Source organism: Equus quagga, chromosome 11 (assembly GCF_021613505.1).
Source record: "Equus quagga isolate Etosha38 chromosome 11, UCLA_HA_Equagga_1.0, whole genome shotgun sequence".
Lineage (NCBI taxonomy): Eukaryota > Metazoa > Chordata > Mammalia > Perissodactyla > Equidae > Equus > Equus quagga.
In genome coordinates, this window is record NC_060277.1 from 7,648,896 (window position 1) to 7,666,414 (window position 17,519).

A 17,519-nucleotide genomic window follows, 5' to 3' on the forward strand; every position below is an offset into this window, starting at 1 on the left:
TTTAGAAACCAAGCTTGCGTGCTGTGTTCTCATTGCTACTGAATGTCTTATATTTAAAAATATATATATTTATTAATGTATTTATTTTGTAGAATTTCACACATGCAAAGTTAAAAGGAATAGTATAATGAATCCCCCAGTACTCATCACCTGGCCCCAACATTCATTAACTTAGGGGTAGTCCTGACCTCTCCACATTCCCGTATAATTCCTTACTTTGTGCTATTTGGGAACATATCTCTGAATTATATTTTATCCTCTGTAAATATTTTAGTATGTATTTATAAAAGATAAAGAAGTTTTTTCTTTGTAGTTTTGATTTGCTGAGAAGATTTGCCCTGAGCTAACATCCACTGCCAATCTTCCTCTTTGTTTTCCTTGAGGAAGATTAGCCCTGAGTTAACATCTCTGCCAGTCTTCCTCTTTTTGGTAGATGGGTCACCGCTACAGCATGGCTGAGTGGTACAAGTGGTGTAGGTCTGCACCTGGGTGTCAAACCCATGAACCTGGGCCACTGAAGCGGAACGCACAGAATTTTAACCACTAGGCCACAGGGCTGGACCCCTAAAGAGTGTTTTTTGATAAGCATATATCCATATTACCGTTATTGTACCTAAAAATATGCTAACAATTTTTAATTTTAAATATGCAGTCAGGTTTCAAATTTCAAATTATATCACGAATTTCATGAGTTTTTTTTACAGGTTGTTTGAATCAGAATCCAAATGATGTTCATGCATTGCAATTGGTTGATACGTCTTTTAAGACTCTTTTAAACCCTCTCTCTTTCCTTCCCCCTCCCTCTCTCCTACCCGCTCCCCCTCTCCCCATCTCTACATCCCACTCTCTCTCTCTCTTTCCTTCTTTCTTTCTCTCCCTCTCTCTGTCTCTCTCTCCCCCCTAAAATTTAGTTGTTGAATAAACCTGGTTATTTAAGTTGTAGAGAATTCTGCCCCTCTGACTAATTCTATCCTGTGTTCTTCTGTTTCTTGTAAATTGATTGACTCCAGATTTATCAGATTCAGGTTCATTTTTTGGTCAAGTCTACTTCATATGTTATTGTGCATGAGGAGACCCAGATGCTTGGTTGTCTGTCTCTTTTTCTGAGCAGCTGCTGCTGATCAGTGATTGGATCCAGTAGTTTATCAATGGTGACAAATGATGTTCCAATTTTTTCTTTTTATTTATTAATTTGAATACTTCTTTTAAGAAAAACCTTCTCAAAATGGTTACTTCTTCCTTGTATTTACTAGTTTTCAAAATTCCTTTTGTTCCCTAGCATCTTTTGCTAGTAACCAATTAATGTTTTGTTTTAATTTTTTAATGAAAATGATATGTTAACTCATGGATGTAAACATATATGACATGACCCTAGACAAAATTTCCCATACTTATCTGGTATGTTTTTTGCTTCATATCTGGAATTGTCTGTTTCTGCAAGAAACCCTGGTTCCGTGTAGTAGAAATATACTTTTATGACTATGATCAGGACAATGGAAATGTTCCTTTCTCTGGGTTGGCCATTGCTTAAACCCTGTTCAGAAGACAGAAGTACATCTGTATCTTCTGTCTTCTATGCTGAGACTAATGATTCTCAGGATACAGCAGATAATATAATTAGAATATTGCATAATTGCTTGTTTGTTTTATCCTCCATTAACGCACAGCAATTCCAGAATAACAGTACTAACACTATCATCAACAATACGATTATTAGAAAACAGTTTAAACTTGTTTTTCTTTTCTTCAGTTGTTTGTGTCGGTGGGGTATACCCCAAAAGGAATGTAACAATGAAATTTCTATGTCTTAGGTTGCTTAGGAGTGTTATTCTTTGTGCCATTAAGCCCCCAACTGCATACATACATGGTTGGGTTAATTTCTTTCATTTTGTTTTCAATTTTTAGGGATTGATTTTTTGAAGTTTATTTTGTTTTGTAAGCAAGTAAAATGTTTGTGTAGCCCAAAAGTCAAATTTAAAAACAAGGTGTGTTAAAAATCTAGCTTCTATCCTTGAGCCATCACCCAATTCCCTCCCTCCTCGTACAAGTAAACTTCTTTTTAATTTTATGGTTTATCCTTCTCTTCTTAATTAAGTGGTAGCCCACTATACACACTTTTTTCCACCTCCGTTTTTTTTTGTGTGTGACTTAGTGGTATATTCTGGAAATCACTCTCTAGTTGTATGGAGAAATATTTCTCATTTTTTTAAATAGATGTACTCCATTGTGAGGGTGTATCATAATTTATTTAATTTGTCCCTTAATGGTGGCCATCTGGGTTATTTCCAGTCATTATCATATATTTTTAAGAATCTATTTTCATACCCAGTGGGAAAAGTCAAGAAATATGCATCATTTGGCCTGAAGAGATGATCCATGCTCCCAGAATATCTTTAGCAAAAGTGTCTTTTAAAAGTGACAGTCTTCATCTCAACAGATGGAAAGGGTTTAAAATGAAGGCAGTAGCATCTAATTCAATAAAACGGAGACACTGTTGACTTTTAAGCTGTTGCTTCCAACAATGGCATAAATATAACTCCATTTGAGAGATTTAAAGATACAAATTCCTCTGTCGTTTTATTCTCTGATTAACAAACTACATTTGTGCTTGCCTACCTTCTTGATTTTATTCATATGGTGCCCCAAGGTTAAAATGATCTTTCCATTTCTGCCCTTTTCTTGTTCCATGTTTACCAAGGAAGCCTTAGCTGATCCCTTGGGGTCTAGCTCACTGTCTACCTTCACTGTTAAAGTCTTTCCTGATTGTGAACTTATAGTAGATAAAATATATAAAATCATCTTTTAAACTATTAGATACCATGCTTTTGATAATTATTGTCAATCCAGCCATGTGTTTATTTATGCATGTGTGCATCTGTTCATCTCTACAATCATTTATTTATCCATATGTCTTCTAGAAGGCACGGACATATTGTTAAGCTTTCTACAAGTCCTCACCACAGTTGATAAAGTGAATATTTATATTCACCACCCTGAGGCATGTGTCTAAGCAGATAAAACCGTAAATTCCATTTCAACTCCATGCTCCCCTGCTTCTGTAAATAAGCATTAGGCTTTATATAATACATTGTTCTCTGTTGACCTCATTTCGTATTCAGTTCCTTTTTCTTACAGCATTGAGTGTCTTTGTTAATTCTTTATGATCTCTCACAGTGGAATTAAATTTCCTCTCTTAAATTTGGAGATCAAGTTTTATAACTTTAATGTGCTTTAGTTTGAAAATTTAGCTACTGATTATTGTGTTGTTGTGTACCCATTATATCTCAGAAAGTATGCTCTGTAATTATTTATTTACCAAATGATCTCTATGAGGCAGATGCTATGATTTTCATAGAAGGAAACAGTTAGAGAGTTTCCATGGCATGTTGAGGCTTGGCTTCAGTGACTAAGCTTTTGAAGCCAGAGTTTTTTCTGGATGACCATGTGGACTCCACTTGATCTGCCCTAAAGGTATATATGCATTTAATTTAGGTGGGAGTTTAATTGTCCTTGTATTGGAGCTACGGACAGCTTATTCAGGATAGCTTGGGATGTTATGTAAATCACATTCTGGTTTGCTGGGTCCAACATATACAATAGACAGAAATTTAATAGCACTCCTTCATCTTACCTAGGAGACTAAGGATTTAGTCAGGAATTTTTAAGATAATAGTTTTGAAATGCTAACTATGATAAAACCCATATTCTAGATGCTGCCTGTATTTTAGTTCTTAGGTCTTTCTTCAGTGTCTTTTGGACTCTTATTGAATTATGTTTAATTGGGGTAAAATCATGTTTTGTAACAACTTTGGTTGTCATGTAACACAGCTCCATGCATACTAAAGGCCAAAAACTAGACAAGGACGCCCAAGTCAGGAGTTTGCTGGAGAAGGGAACACCTCTGGAGGAAGCTGAAGGACAGTAGAAGAAATGGTGATTTGAGATTGAGCAAGGAAACTGAAAGCCTAAGGCAGACACACACTTGTGCACAGTACACAAATAGGTGTTTAGAGTCCTGGCCCTGGATTGTCATGAAAAGGTTAAATTATGGCTATTGCTCTCCATTAAAAAAAATAAGGAAATAAAAAAAAGCTATAAATTTGAAAGATTTCTAAAACTTCATTTATCTAGAAAAGTATTCATCCACTGGAAATGACAATGAATGAAATACTGTAATAAAATTGCATTTTACACATGGAAAAATCTTAGATAAGAAATGAATTTCCTAGTAGATGATAAGAAAAAAATCATCTGTGGAAACTGACCAGGTAAGAGTAGATTCTCTTGCCTGCCCAGATGAAGCCAGAGTGACTTGATGTGTAAAAAGTCATGTTCATCATTACTGATGCAATGCCTAAGGGGTCCCTCAGACTGTAATACCAATGAAAGAGGGGTGCAATCTGGGAGAGCTCCCTGATTCATTTACGGTAACACATGGGAACTGACGACCTTATATTTTTTGAAAAATTTTATTTAATTCCTTTCTTTAAGCACATTTTTCAAAAGGTAAAGAGCTTTTCTCATGCTGAAATTGCACTGCCTTCTCTTAGCCAACGACCTGAACCACCCAGTCTATTAACTAAACAAAAATGACAGGAAACTTCATAAATATTTAAAGCTGCTGCTATGAATTAAACATTGGGATAAAGAACTAACTCCTTTCATTAAGCACAGTGTTCAAATAAATAAATAAAGCTCATGACATATATTGCTAGGTAAATCAAATGTTTGAACTAATAATATTTCAGGTTTCTCTAAACATTTACCCTGTGTGATGCTTGGGTAAATAATTATATTACACGTATTTGGCTTATTAGACCAAAAGCAACTGATTGTAATGAAACATTTGGGACTTTTTTTTTTTTTTTTTAAATAAGTGGTTGGTAAATAGAGTTGGTTCAGCCCTTCAGAAAACAAAGCAATTAGCAGAACTCTGGGGCCAGGCACGAAGAAAATGTGAAGAGTTTTGTGAGTTTAAAAGTAAAGCTGAGTACAAATCACAGGAAACTGGGGGAGCATCCAGCCAGTGGCCCTGCCCCTCACTGAGCCTGCTCTGTGCTTTTCTGCCTGTGGGGGTGTGTGTCTTCATTCGGCGATAGACTGGAACAGGGGACCTGCAGCGTGCAGGCCTATGGTGCACCAGGGATACAGAGGTGATTAAGACACAGCTCCTCTCCCCGGGGAGCTCTCAGTCCTACATCAATAGCCATCAATAGCCTCCTGCTTGCTGTAGTGGACAGGGAAAATGGAGCAGAACAGAATGGTTACTGTGTTGAGGATTTAGGAGGTCTGAGTTTGCATCCTTGTTATGTCACTGGCTTTGTGGCCATATTTAAGTCTCTTAATGAGCCTCAGTTTCCCCACCTACAATGTGCTGTAATGATTCTTACCCTTTTGGGACTTTTGTGGAATAGAATGAGAAACCACTCATCAAATATGAGTATTATCCTTGTCCTTTTTTCTTGCCTTGCAGTAATATTTAGGAAAAAAGGAAAACCATGAAATCTTGAAATTATTGAAAAAGCTCTTGAAAAAATGTAGTAATAATAGTTAACAGTTTTTGAGTGCTTACTGTGTGCCATTTGATCCTCACCATAACCTTCTGAGGTCGGTTCTGTCATTGTTCCCGTAGTACAGATGAAGTGGCTGAGGCACAGAAGGTGATGTAATTTGTTAAAGCTCATGTAGCTAGTAAGTGATGGACTCAGGATTTTCCACCTGCAGTCTGGCTCCATGTTCTCAACCCCTATGCAGTGCACCATGGAGGCCATTAACACTTACGCTGGAAATTCATTTAGGCTGCATGTTCGATGTCTATTACTTTTTCTCCTAAGGAAAAAAGTGTATTACAAAAATTAAGAAAGACCTCTTTTCTCCTCTAGTAGACTTGAAGGTTCTTTCTGGGAGTTGAGTTTGCTTCAGAGGAAGTAGCTGCTCAGTTAGCAAAGGTTACAGGTTTTCGAATTTGCTCCAGGACAGCGATTCACAAACATTTTGGTCCTCTAACCCCTTTAGGCTCTTAAAAATTGAGGACCTCGAAAAGCTCTTGTTTTATTAGTGAGGAGCGATGTTGGTGTTGAGTAGAAAAACTACTATGGCTTCCAGGGCTTTGACGAAACCTCAGATAGAAGCACTCTTATGTTGTTGGAGCAATCGTTGTCTTCTTGGGGGTTGCGGTTGTCTACAAGCTTGCTGTGGCTGAACCAAGAAAGAGGACATATGCAGATTTCTACAGAAATTAGGATTCTATGAAAGATTTTGAGGAGATGAAGAGGGCTGGTACAGGGTGATCTTGGAATGTAAAGAATTTCTTTACATTGATTTCCATGGAAGTTTGTCACTGACCTGTATTCCTGAACTATGAAACATGAATACATGGACTAAGGAATGGTTTCTCTTAATAAATAAACAATTAACAAATACTTTGGAGAGAAACAACAACTTTTGTTTATACCAGTTCTACATATGGATACTTACCATATTAGAAATTAAAATAGAAAAATCTTAAAAATCTTAATTCATTCAAAATACAATATTACCGTTAATAAAAGTAACATTTTTATGAAAAATAGCCATATTTTGTAAAACAAAAATTATGAAAAAATGTGACCTGGTTTCACATTTTAGCAACTTTAGTAGAAGTCAGCTGAAATCTCATATCTACTGCATTCAGTCTGTTCTAATAGTATGTCTTGTATCTCTAGAGAACTCTACTATACAATCATGAGAGAATGAGAGTGAAGAAAGCAAATAATGTCTAGTATTAATTATTAAAATCATTTTGACCTTTTGGACTCCTTGAAAGGGTGTTGGGTACCCCCCCCAGGGTTCCCTGGAACCACACTTTGAGAACTGCTGCTTTAGGACGTATCTTTTGCAATAGTTTTTAGACTATGAAGTGTTAGTAATATGGGGCAAAAATGAGTAAAGCAAAGAGAATCAGTTGAACATCCTTGGCCATTAAGGTAAATGAAGAAGTCAAGGGTAAACCCAAAAGATACAACCTTGATATGATTTTTACCAAGCTGTTAGAGAGTAATTATTGTTTTAGTAATCCATAAATACAGTGGGACTGTAATTTGTATTAAATATGTTAGAGAAATTCTTATTTCTACCTTGTGGTTTGTTTTCTTATATTTAATGTATTTACTATTAAAAGAGGCTGAATAGGTAGTAGATAATATTTGAGAAAAGGAAAGAAACACCACCACCACCACTTATTTGCCTGTGATGATAGTATCTCTAAGTCTCAGTTTATCTATTCAGTGGTGAAAGTAATAATCATAGCAACCACATAGAAGTGCTTGGAAAGTGCCAGGCAGTTAAACCTCACAATAGTCCTCTGAATAACATGGCTTTCTCCTCCTCCCCCCTCCCCCTCCCTCCTCCCTCCTCCCCTTCCTTTTCCCCTCCCCATCCCCCCCTTCCCTTCGCTCCTTCCCAATCTGGTGGGCATACAATATGTAATATACTATGATATTCTAAGCACTTACTCATAGCTGCTATTCCTTTTTCTCTTCCTTTTCTTCCACTTCCCCTCCCTGTTCCTCCTCTTCATAGTTTGTGCTTGACTTCTAATCTTCCCTGGTTCTTGAAGCTCCCTTCAGTAGAGTTCTTTTTCTCCTTTGGGCTTACTGTCTCCTTTGTCCTCTTTGCCTCTGGTATTACTACTCCTAGTACATGGGCTGGTTCCACTGTCTGTCAGTCTTCAGATATTGACCCTTGAACTCCCCACAGGTTTGGGGATCATCCTGCTGACAGGTTTGCTCTTCATTCTGACTGGGGAAATTATCTGCCATAACTTTCATTGTCACTACTCTGAATATAACTTCTTTCTATGGTTAAAATTTGTCTTCTTTCATTAAAAAGAGGGTTAGATACTGTAAACCTTTACTGTACTGATGATGTTTATTTTAGAATTTCAGATTGCCAAAAGACAAAACAGGCACCACGAGGATTGGTGACTTAGCATGCCAGGACATGAAGAAAGTTTCCTATTTAGCCCTAATTGAGCTGACTGCCCTTTATGATGTATTGGGTGTTGAACTGAAACAACAAAAAGCTGTGAAAATCAAAACAAAAGGTAATTTTGAAATTAAAATAGTCAGATTTACTTCTAAAGTAGCAAGGCTGAGTTTTTTAGGAGTTTTCTTGTCGGGAAGGGAAACACCTACAAGATAAACCAACAGTTGAATACATCTGAAGTTCAAATTCTTAAACATTGCCTTTGAAAATCTCCTAACTTCAAAAACGTTTTAAAAATGTAGTCTCCTAGACTATAGAAAATAAAGGCATAACCAAATATTTAATTACCATAGAAGGAAATTTCAGATCAAGGAATCTTAACTCATCTGATCTCTCCTTTGAAAGCTGTATATTTAAACAATACGTTTGGTGCATGTATTTATTTATGTCCAAAATCAGATCTTGAAAAATAGCTTTAGGATGGTTGATCCTGCTGGATTACTTTTGCTTAATCTTTTGATGGGAAATACATAGGCTAGTTAGTAGTCTGTCCCTGTGTTCATTAACATTCTGCTTTTAACTGCTGTATTTTGCTAAAACATTTTTCGCTGTATTAAGAAAATAATGCCATTGTGGCACATAATACCTCCCACTTGTATTCATTGTGAGTGTATGTAGTTTTTCTTTTGTAAGCAGCTTGCTTTATCCATTGTTCTTTATAATATGATAGAGAACAGACACCTTCTCAGTTTTTGTTTTTCCAAGATTTTATTGGTCTGGAAATCCAGGTAATTCTCTGTTGACAAAGCTTTACTCTTTAGGAATCTCTGAGCTCTTGTTTAACTTCAAAGCTATCTCCTAAAGAGAAACCAAGAATGAGGATTGTTGAGTTGCTATGGTAACATTAGCAAAGACAGGTGTTCACCTGATTTAAGTTTTAGAGGCAATTTCTCTGTAGGACTGAAGTGTATCTGCCCTTCAGGTTCTCTCTCATGTGCTGGGCCCCAAAAGACCTCATTCTGTATGCATTTCCTTTGAGTATTTTAGCATAAGGCTTGAGATGGTGAATTTCTGAGTTAAACAGTGCTTCTGGTTTTCCACAAGTCCATTATGGATAATGAAGACTTCGGATGCTTTTTCAAAATCTCGTTACAAAGCCTTTTCCAAATATAAAATAGACATATAATTTCAATAGCTGTGACTCGGTGCTCAAGACTTTTAAAGTGGCTTAAGAGGTTTTTTTACATTATGCTGTAGAATGCATTTTAGTAGAGAGAAATATTAAGCCATTCCCATTGAGTATCACTATTAATAGAATAGATTTTCTTTCCATCTTTTTTATATTTTTGTATCTAATCAAAGATATTTATCTCATAAACTAGACTCTTGACATTCTTGAAGATTACATTTTTTTCCCTAATTCCTAAACTAAAAGTAATTTACTAGGTTACTGGCATTCTCTTGAATGGCATCTCTATTGAGTTTCACAGTTTACAATGTCTGTCCTCATACCACAGGATATTTCCCCTTTCTATGTTTACAAATGATTTATATCTCCCCTGGTGATGTGTATTACACTCCTGTGCTAACTACTCATTCAATAATGGGGGTGGAGTGGGAGGAGCTGGGTAGAAGTTATGCTCATACCAGATTGAAGACATATGATTTTAATTTAGAAAAATTACAAATTATTGCCTGTCATTTCTCCTGGAGTTCTTCCCGAATATATAAAACTACCAATTTAAATTCAAGAATACCATGTATCTATCTATTTTCTAAAGAAAAACATTTGTAGAACAATATCATAATGTTGGCCGATTTCTCAAAAAGCAAACATTTCTATTTTGCTGTATTGCAGAATGTTAAATGTTAATTAACTATGGAAGAGATGAGTGATATTTGCTTTAAGCCAGAACTTTTCATTGTATTACGTTGAGTAAATTATTTGTCTATTTCACATACCCCCACAGCACTATTTCTCTTATGTAGCAGTTTACACTTTTCTAATTATTTTGGTGATTATTTGCAATCATTTGTTTAGCTGTCTTTCCTTGCTAGTTTGCTCTGTGAGGCAGGACCAGCATTTTCCTAGTGGGATGTGTATGCCTAATGGCAAGACAGTGTAATTCATTCAGTATGTGCTCAATAAATAGTTGTCTGATTGAATGACAATATCAGAAATCTGATGCTGTAACATTTTTACATTAATATTTTATAGATTCATGAAAGTGAAGAAATTTTATTTTTTTCTTGCAGATTCTGGCCTTTTTGGTGTTCCCTTGACAGTATTGTTAGAACAAGATCAGAGGAAAGTACCAGGAACTCGAATACCCTTGATATTTCAAAAAGTGAGTAGACGTGGATGAGTTTGCAGAGGGAGAACATACTTGTGCTAATAGTGGATTTTTTTGCATTCATACTATTATAATATAGTTTTCCAATTAGTAGGGTCTTCTATTTTGTTCTTTGGCTTTCTGTTCAGGAAACAAATTTGTTCCAAGGGCTCATAATTTTTATTTCATGGTAGTGGTTTCTGTGTTATTTCTGTAACTGTGATTACCTGGCATCCTTTTCCTGTCTTCTATTAGCTGGCTGTGTATAATTGAGATTTCAATTCTATAATACGTAGGAGTGGGAACTGCTTATAAATTTCGAGGGAGTTGAATCCTCATGAATATTTCATGCCTGTATGTTTTTCCCAAGCTTTTGTATTTACAGTAAGGATGTCCAATTTAATTTACCAGTGCCTACTTCCAAAGTAGGCAAAAAAACCGTAAAGTAGAATTAGAAAATGATTGCTAAACTATCAAGTCTCTTGTGTAGTCAACACTCAATTATTCATAAGGGGATTATCTATGGCAATATAAAAATTTCCGTCTAACCTCTGAGCTATCATTGTTCAGAAACATAGATTACGTTTGATAAAGCTGGGGAATGCAGAGCAAGCCAGGCAGGTCAGATCAGGTACGGACTACCCAAGCTGTAGATATTTTGCAGCAGCCCAGGCATACCACGGTTTCTGCAGGTTCTGGGGAGACTAAGAGTAGCAAGGGGAACTTTCACAGTTGATTGGCTCAACAAACTCATCCAATACTAAAGCTCAATCTACTTGTCACTAATTCTTCTGCTATTCCAAAACAGTCCTTTACCTGTCTTACCTACTAACCTCTGATTCCTTTATTCCTCATGTTCACCGTTACCTCCAAACCCACATCTCAGTGTTTCTGCTGAAGAACTTCGTTCTACAAAGTTTGTCCTACTCATCAGCCTCTGCCAGCCATTCCTGTAGAACCTGTATCTGTGTGGATAATTGTCAACAGTGCCTTTGATTAACAGAGGGATGCTCACAGATGTAGGCCATACATGTACATTCAAGTTCTTTTAATATCGATAAAAGGTGTGAGTTACTATGAACAGATGATTGTACAAAGCAGAGATGTCAGCAGCAGCCTTTCCAAGTGTATTTGAGTTCTCCAGAGAAACCAAACCAGTGGGATATATATATATAGAGAGAGAGAGAGAGATTTATTTTAAAGAATTGGCTTATGTGATTGTGGGGGCTGGCAAGTCTGAAATATGTAGAACAGGCCAGCCGGCTGGAAACTTGGGCAAGAGTTGATTTTGCCGTGATGAGTCCAAAATCTGTAGGTTGGACACTGCGGCAGGGTTTCTATGTTACTGTCTTGAGGCAGAATTGCTTCTTCTTTGGGGAATCTCATTCTTTGCTTTTGTGACAACCTTCAACTGACTGGATGAGGCCCACCCACATAATGGAGAGTAATCCGTTTTACTCAAAGCCTACTGATTTAAATCATATCAAAATATATAGATGTTAATCAAATCTAAAATAGACCTTCACAGCAACAGCTAGACTGGTGTTTGACCAAACGATTGGACACTATAGCATAGCCAAGTTGACACATCAAATTCACCATCGCACCAGCCAAGTGTAAGCTTTTTTCTCCACAAAGGTTCAAGGATGCCTCCTGATCAGGCTCAGGATTGCATCCAGGTCCTTGTCATTTTCTCTTGAAATTGTTTTCTTACTTATTTATTTAGTTAGTTATTTTACATTTTTGGTCTCTTCAACATTCTGGAGGCTTGGAGCGCCTACCAGTTTTGAAGTCACCAGATAACAGCCTTAATTTTTTTGGTTCATACAAAAAGCAAAAGGAAATAAAAAGTGTTTACTATTCGATAACACTCATCTGTTTGCATCCCTTCTGAATTATAAGCAAAAAATCACAGTGATCTATCATGAAAAATATTTTTTTGATTTATCAGTTGACAACTCAAGTGAGTATTTCCTCAATTTTGTAGAAAGGAAAAAATTGGAAACCACTGATTTGCAAAAAGTTTCATTACCAGTCTTTAGAGAGTTATACTTTCTCAGTTATGGAGAAATATACCCAAAAAGGGCTTGAGCAAAGCTTATCTAGTATCTGTGAATTGTATCTGTTGTGTTTTTTTCCCCACTCAGAGGCACATTTTTTAAACCATATTCTCAGAAGGGTTTGGAGAAATAGAAATAGTCTTAATTTTTATCTGTAAAAATTCTGCCAAATTAGCAAATCCTGTTCTCACTGTCAAACTAATCAGCCAAATCAAAGATACTTTGTGTCAAAGAATTCTGAATTCATTTTCAATTTGTTTTTAATTCATAAATTCATATAGGTATACAATATCTATTTTGGGAAATGCTGTGAACATTTCTGTTAAATGACACAGTGTACCTTGTAAGATAAATTACTAAAAGCAGCGTGATTCAAATATATAGAACAGTATAGATATTTTCCATTTTTAAGTCTTGAAAATAAAAGGAGAGCTGCAAAGTATTTATTATTTATATGTTAATAATGCAATATAATGTGGTAGCTAAAAATGTTATTTTCAAAGTGAGAAATATAAGAAAACACATGGCGTTCCTTCAGACAATAGATATTCACACCTCTATTGAATGCTAGAATTCAGCATTAGAGAATAATAAAAAGAACACAAATATAAAAGTTCAGAAATTATTCTCATTCAGTTATTTAGAAATCATCGATTTTTCCTGTGTATTTATTGAAAGCAAAAGGCATATGCTGCTAAAAACTAATTTGCTATCCAACAGTCAGCATATAATTTTATTTTTTAATAGAACATTTTAAACATTTTATAAGATGAAATAAAATGAAAATTACTTGTACTTTGAATAAATTTTGTGTAGTTTTATTTGATAAATTTGGTTTTGAATACTTTATTGAATAACGCCCATCTAATCTAAAATAATTTGTGTGAATTTTTTTGCTGTGGGTTTTTATCCATTGTAACTTGAAAAAATGTGGTCTTGGGAAATGTTCCAGCTGAATTTAATAAAATCATGTACTACTTTGGTCAAAGATGCTTCTCTTTTCAGCTAATAATAAATCCTTGGGAGAATTTTGAGACTACTCTTTGCTTTATTCTTATCTGGCTCCCCCAAGAACAGTCCATTCTTTGACTATAATTCAGGGATAGAAGAGGTGAGGTTCTGAAGGAAAATTCCCGTCTCTTCTAGTGTCTATTTCAGAACATCTAGACAGAGGTCAAAAGATCTCGTTTACAATGCCATGCTTTGCTCCTAACAGACACTTTTATAAGCAAAAGAAAAGCACTAAGCTTTATGTAGTTTATAGAGTCTTGATAAATCGTTAAAGGAGGTTGCACTGAAAAAAAATTAAAATTTTACATTCTCTTGGCACTCTGGAAGATTTTATGCCTTAGGGTGTGCAGAGTCTTATAGTAAGTTTGGGGATGAGTAAAGAGTAGATCTGTCTTTTACAAAGTAGGAGAAAGCTATTGTGAACAGAATGGGGGGAGCGGGTAGGAAGGAAAACCTATAAGATGCTAGTAAATGCCTTATATTTAAACTGAGGACATGGAAATTGATTTCCTTAAAATAGTAGAGTACCCCTATAAAGCCTTTGTGTACTTACCCAGGGAATGCACATTCCAACTGGAAGATCAGTCGCCAAGAAACTAACCAATCTTTTATCATCTTCCCAGCCTCCAATAGTATGTCATTGTAATTCCTCCATTTGCCTTGTTCTTGAGAGTTCTGCCTTATTAAAAAAAAACACAAAACTTTGTTATTTTAATGGGGTTCTGGAGATGGAGAGATCTGTATGCATTAATTGGGCATCAGGAATGATTTAGAAAGTCCTATGTAAGAATTGTTTTTTATTTAAGTTCACCACCCAAAGCTTTAAAGGCTTAAAAATGGATATTTGCGAGCAGTTTTTTTTTCCCCTTCATCTCATAAATAATTCTTTCTTTGAACAAGCTAAAAATGAGATGTAAATGTGCAAATACTAGAATTTCATAAGATTTATTTGATTGTAGAATGTATGTTTCTGGAAAAGCAGATGAAATGGATGGTCTTAGTTGCTTTTAAACAATGAACATCTTCAGTCCATGTTTGTTTGGTTTATCACAGCTGTTGTGTGAAATTATACACTTCTGTTGCAAAGGAGGATAAGACCCAACTTCTGCTAAATGATAACTGAAGTTTTGAGACTTACTGGTTTAAAGGAAGTGATAGTGTAATAGCATTCAAAACTTCACGAAATCCAGTTTACTCGTCATTGTCATCAGTTTTCATTTACTTATATGTGAAACAGATGTCAAATTTGGAATTGTACCTGTTAAGAATACCAAAATCAGAATGTTCTTCTGTTTCTACACAGCTGATTTCTCGAATCGAAGAGGGAGGTTTGGAAACGGAAGGCCTCTTAAGAATACCTGGAGCTGCCACTAGGATCAAGGTAATCTTGGTTCTACTAATGTAAAACTTTATTGTTTAACCATATTTTTGCATTTTAAAAGCTTACTTGTCCTCCTCACCCCTTCTTCCCATTGGTAGGAAAGTAGATAAAATATAACAATAAAAACCTCTTAACATTCAGTTTATGTTTAGTTTTTCTACATTCTCTTCTGATTTTTGTGAAGTTTTGATTTTTTCAACATCACTGTATTACCTGCAATAATACTATGGTAAATAAAGAGGCAAATGATTTTAATCCCTCTACGTGCGATAAAACAGGAGCAAAAGTAAACAAGCAAAAGACAAGAGTAGTTCCATCCTGATGAAAAGAGAACACAATGAGTCAAAATAGTACTAGGGAGCTGGGGAGACATTTAGTCAGCATGAGTAATAGCACTTGAGTTAAAAAAAAAAAAAAAAAGGCAAAGTGATATATTCCACCGGGTGAGCAGAGTGGGTGACTTGACATCAGTCCCCATACGTTATTGGTCTTAGTGAGCCGGCAAAGTGAGACTGTCTCAGCCACGTGCCTGAATTTGCACTTGTCCGTCTCACTGGATCCAACGTAGTCTGAGTGTGGCTTGTGATAGAGGCAAGTTGATCCCCAGATTCCCCAGTTGGAGCCCCCCACCCCCTTCCTTTCTTTTCTCTCAAGATAGCATTTTCTTCCCACTATCCTAGGATGCTGTGTATCCTCTTCCTTTCTGTCTGTCACCCAGCTCCTGCTCTGGGGAATAAGGCATCCGATGAATGCATGGCAAAGGTGGAATTACCCTACAGGTGACGCAGAAGCCATATGTCTCCCAGAGGATTTGCATTTTACAGGGCCCTCCTACTTGGAATTGTGGCTCTATCTGGAAAATTTATCTCGGGAATGTTTTTGGTTAGCAGTCGTTAGCTATCTCCTTTACCCCATCCTCTAAATTCAGCTTTAGCTCTACACTGAGACAACACAAGTCCCTGTCCAGGTCCAATATACTGTCTTCCTGAATTTGCAAATCCACGAGAAAATAGGATAGAGTGAAGAGATGTTCTCTCTTCATCTCCTTAAGAGTTCTTTTACATGAAGTCTTAGAGCTGAATCAGGAAAGAATGACTCCTGGCGGGCACTCACTCTCCTCACCTGTGACTGTGGCTGTGCCCCGCCAGCACTGGGATTACTATTCATACATTCCACAGTTCGCATCACCTGCTTATTTTGATAAGCTTCCTCAATTTAGGACACAAGTTTCGGCCTATTTAGCTCTTACTACATGGTGATCTCAGTTTATTCAGATTCGAGTAACTGGATATAACCTGCTCACAAATTTCATTCAGCCTGTGTCCCCTGGGTTTGGAGTCTGGTGCACAGAGGTGGCCAAAACTTACAAGCGTGATAGGTTGCCATTGTGTCACTTCCTTTGCTAGCACCTGCAGCAGTTTCACCACCAGTCAATCACTGGCATTGTGTGTGATTCTGAGATAACTTCTGTTGAGAAGTACATTCTCTTACAAAGAAAGAATCCCTCAGAAACAGGCAACTGACTTCACATTGCCCATATCAGCAAGAGTACTGCTTCTCAGTTCACCGGTAACAGCACTGATTAGCAGGATGTGATGGCCAGCTCACAAGAGTCATAAATACGTTCACTTTAGTAAGAATAGTGAGTATAATGCACGTTTTACATTTTGACTGGATAGCTGGCAGAGGATGAGTCCAACTAAATGTAATTTCTAAGAAGGTCAATTCAGTAGAGTCAGCTGGCTTGACTCTTCAACCCAACCTGCAGTCACATGCCAAATTATGCAGCCGCTGGGCCATTATAAATAATTTAAAGATAATATGCAAAACTTCTGGTTGTCTTCTCCTCCCCTGCCCCACCAAATTTCTTATATTCCTCTCTCCCTCTCTGTCCTCTTTCCCTCTTTCTCACCTGTATCTATTTCACCAGTTACAAAAATAATTAGGGTAGAGGATGGAGTTGTGTTGGGAGAAGAACGCATAATAAAGTCACCTTCCACACAAAGAATGTTCTTTGGGAGAGCAGTTTCAAATAATAGAAGGAAGTGACAGAAACTTGGAAGGATTTCTAACATAGTAGGATTTATGCCACAGTGAAAAACCATGTAGAAAATAGTAATTTTGAAACTAAATTGATTTATTACTAATAATTTCTCTGGCAAATTTTGTAGAGTCCTTGAGGTAAATGAACTAGGTATTTCTAATTCGACACGGACTCACGCTGTTTTCTGCAGCTGGCAGCCGGGCGCCTGTGTCACTGATGGCCTGTGCTTTTAAGATGGGTGTATTGATGTATTTTAATGCCTCATTTGCTGTCGAATTTGGTTTTCCATTTCCCAGAGGTGACTAATCAGACGTAGCCTTCTGCTTTAGGCCCAGAGATTGATTATGTATTTTGTTATGTAATGTACTTCTAAATAATATAAAACATAAAACTTGTTTATTTTAGTGGTTTTTTTAATTTAATGAAAACTTACAGGAGCTAAGGAAGGCCCCTAAATGGAAAGACTATTTTAGCTAATCTTTTAATTAAAACTTTACTGCTTAAGGTTTGTTACATGTCCAGGAAAATGAGTAAAGTTTCTCAATTTTTTGGCCTTGGGTATAATTTTTCATTGGTAAGGTACACTTGGGGGAGGAGAGTAGCATTTTTCTGAGTAACAGAGAGGTGTTGGCCGTGAGTACTTTGAAGTGTCTTTTCTAAAGAGTAGAATCTCGTGTCAAGGGGGAAGTGTATCACTCAGCAGAGAAAAAAATGCACTTACTGGG

General features: G+C 36.5%; 1 protein-coding gene across 5 annotated transcripts in view; it reads left to right on the forward strand.

The window, feature by feature from the left end:
* ARHGAP18 (Rho GTPase activating protein 18) overlaps positions 1–17,519 on the forward strand; it is a 171,296-nt gene that overhangs the window by 127,273 nt on the left and 26,504 nt on the right. For all 5 annotated transcript variants that reach the window (XM_046676003.1, XM_046676001.1, XM_046676005.1 and 2 more), the window contains exons 6-8: positions 7,918–8,083; positions 10,222–10,313; positions 14,673–14,750. In XM_046676003.1, coding sequence (XP_046531959.1) covers positions 7,918–8,083; positions 10,222–10,313; positions 14,673–14,750 — 336 coding nt within the window. The remainder of the gene's footprint in view (positions 1–7,917; positions 8,084–10,221; positions 10,314–14,672; positions 14,751–17,519) is intronic.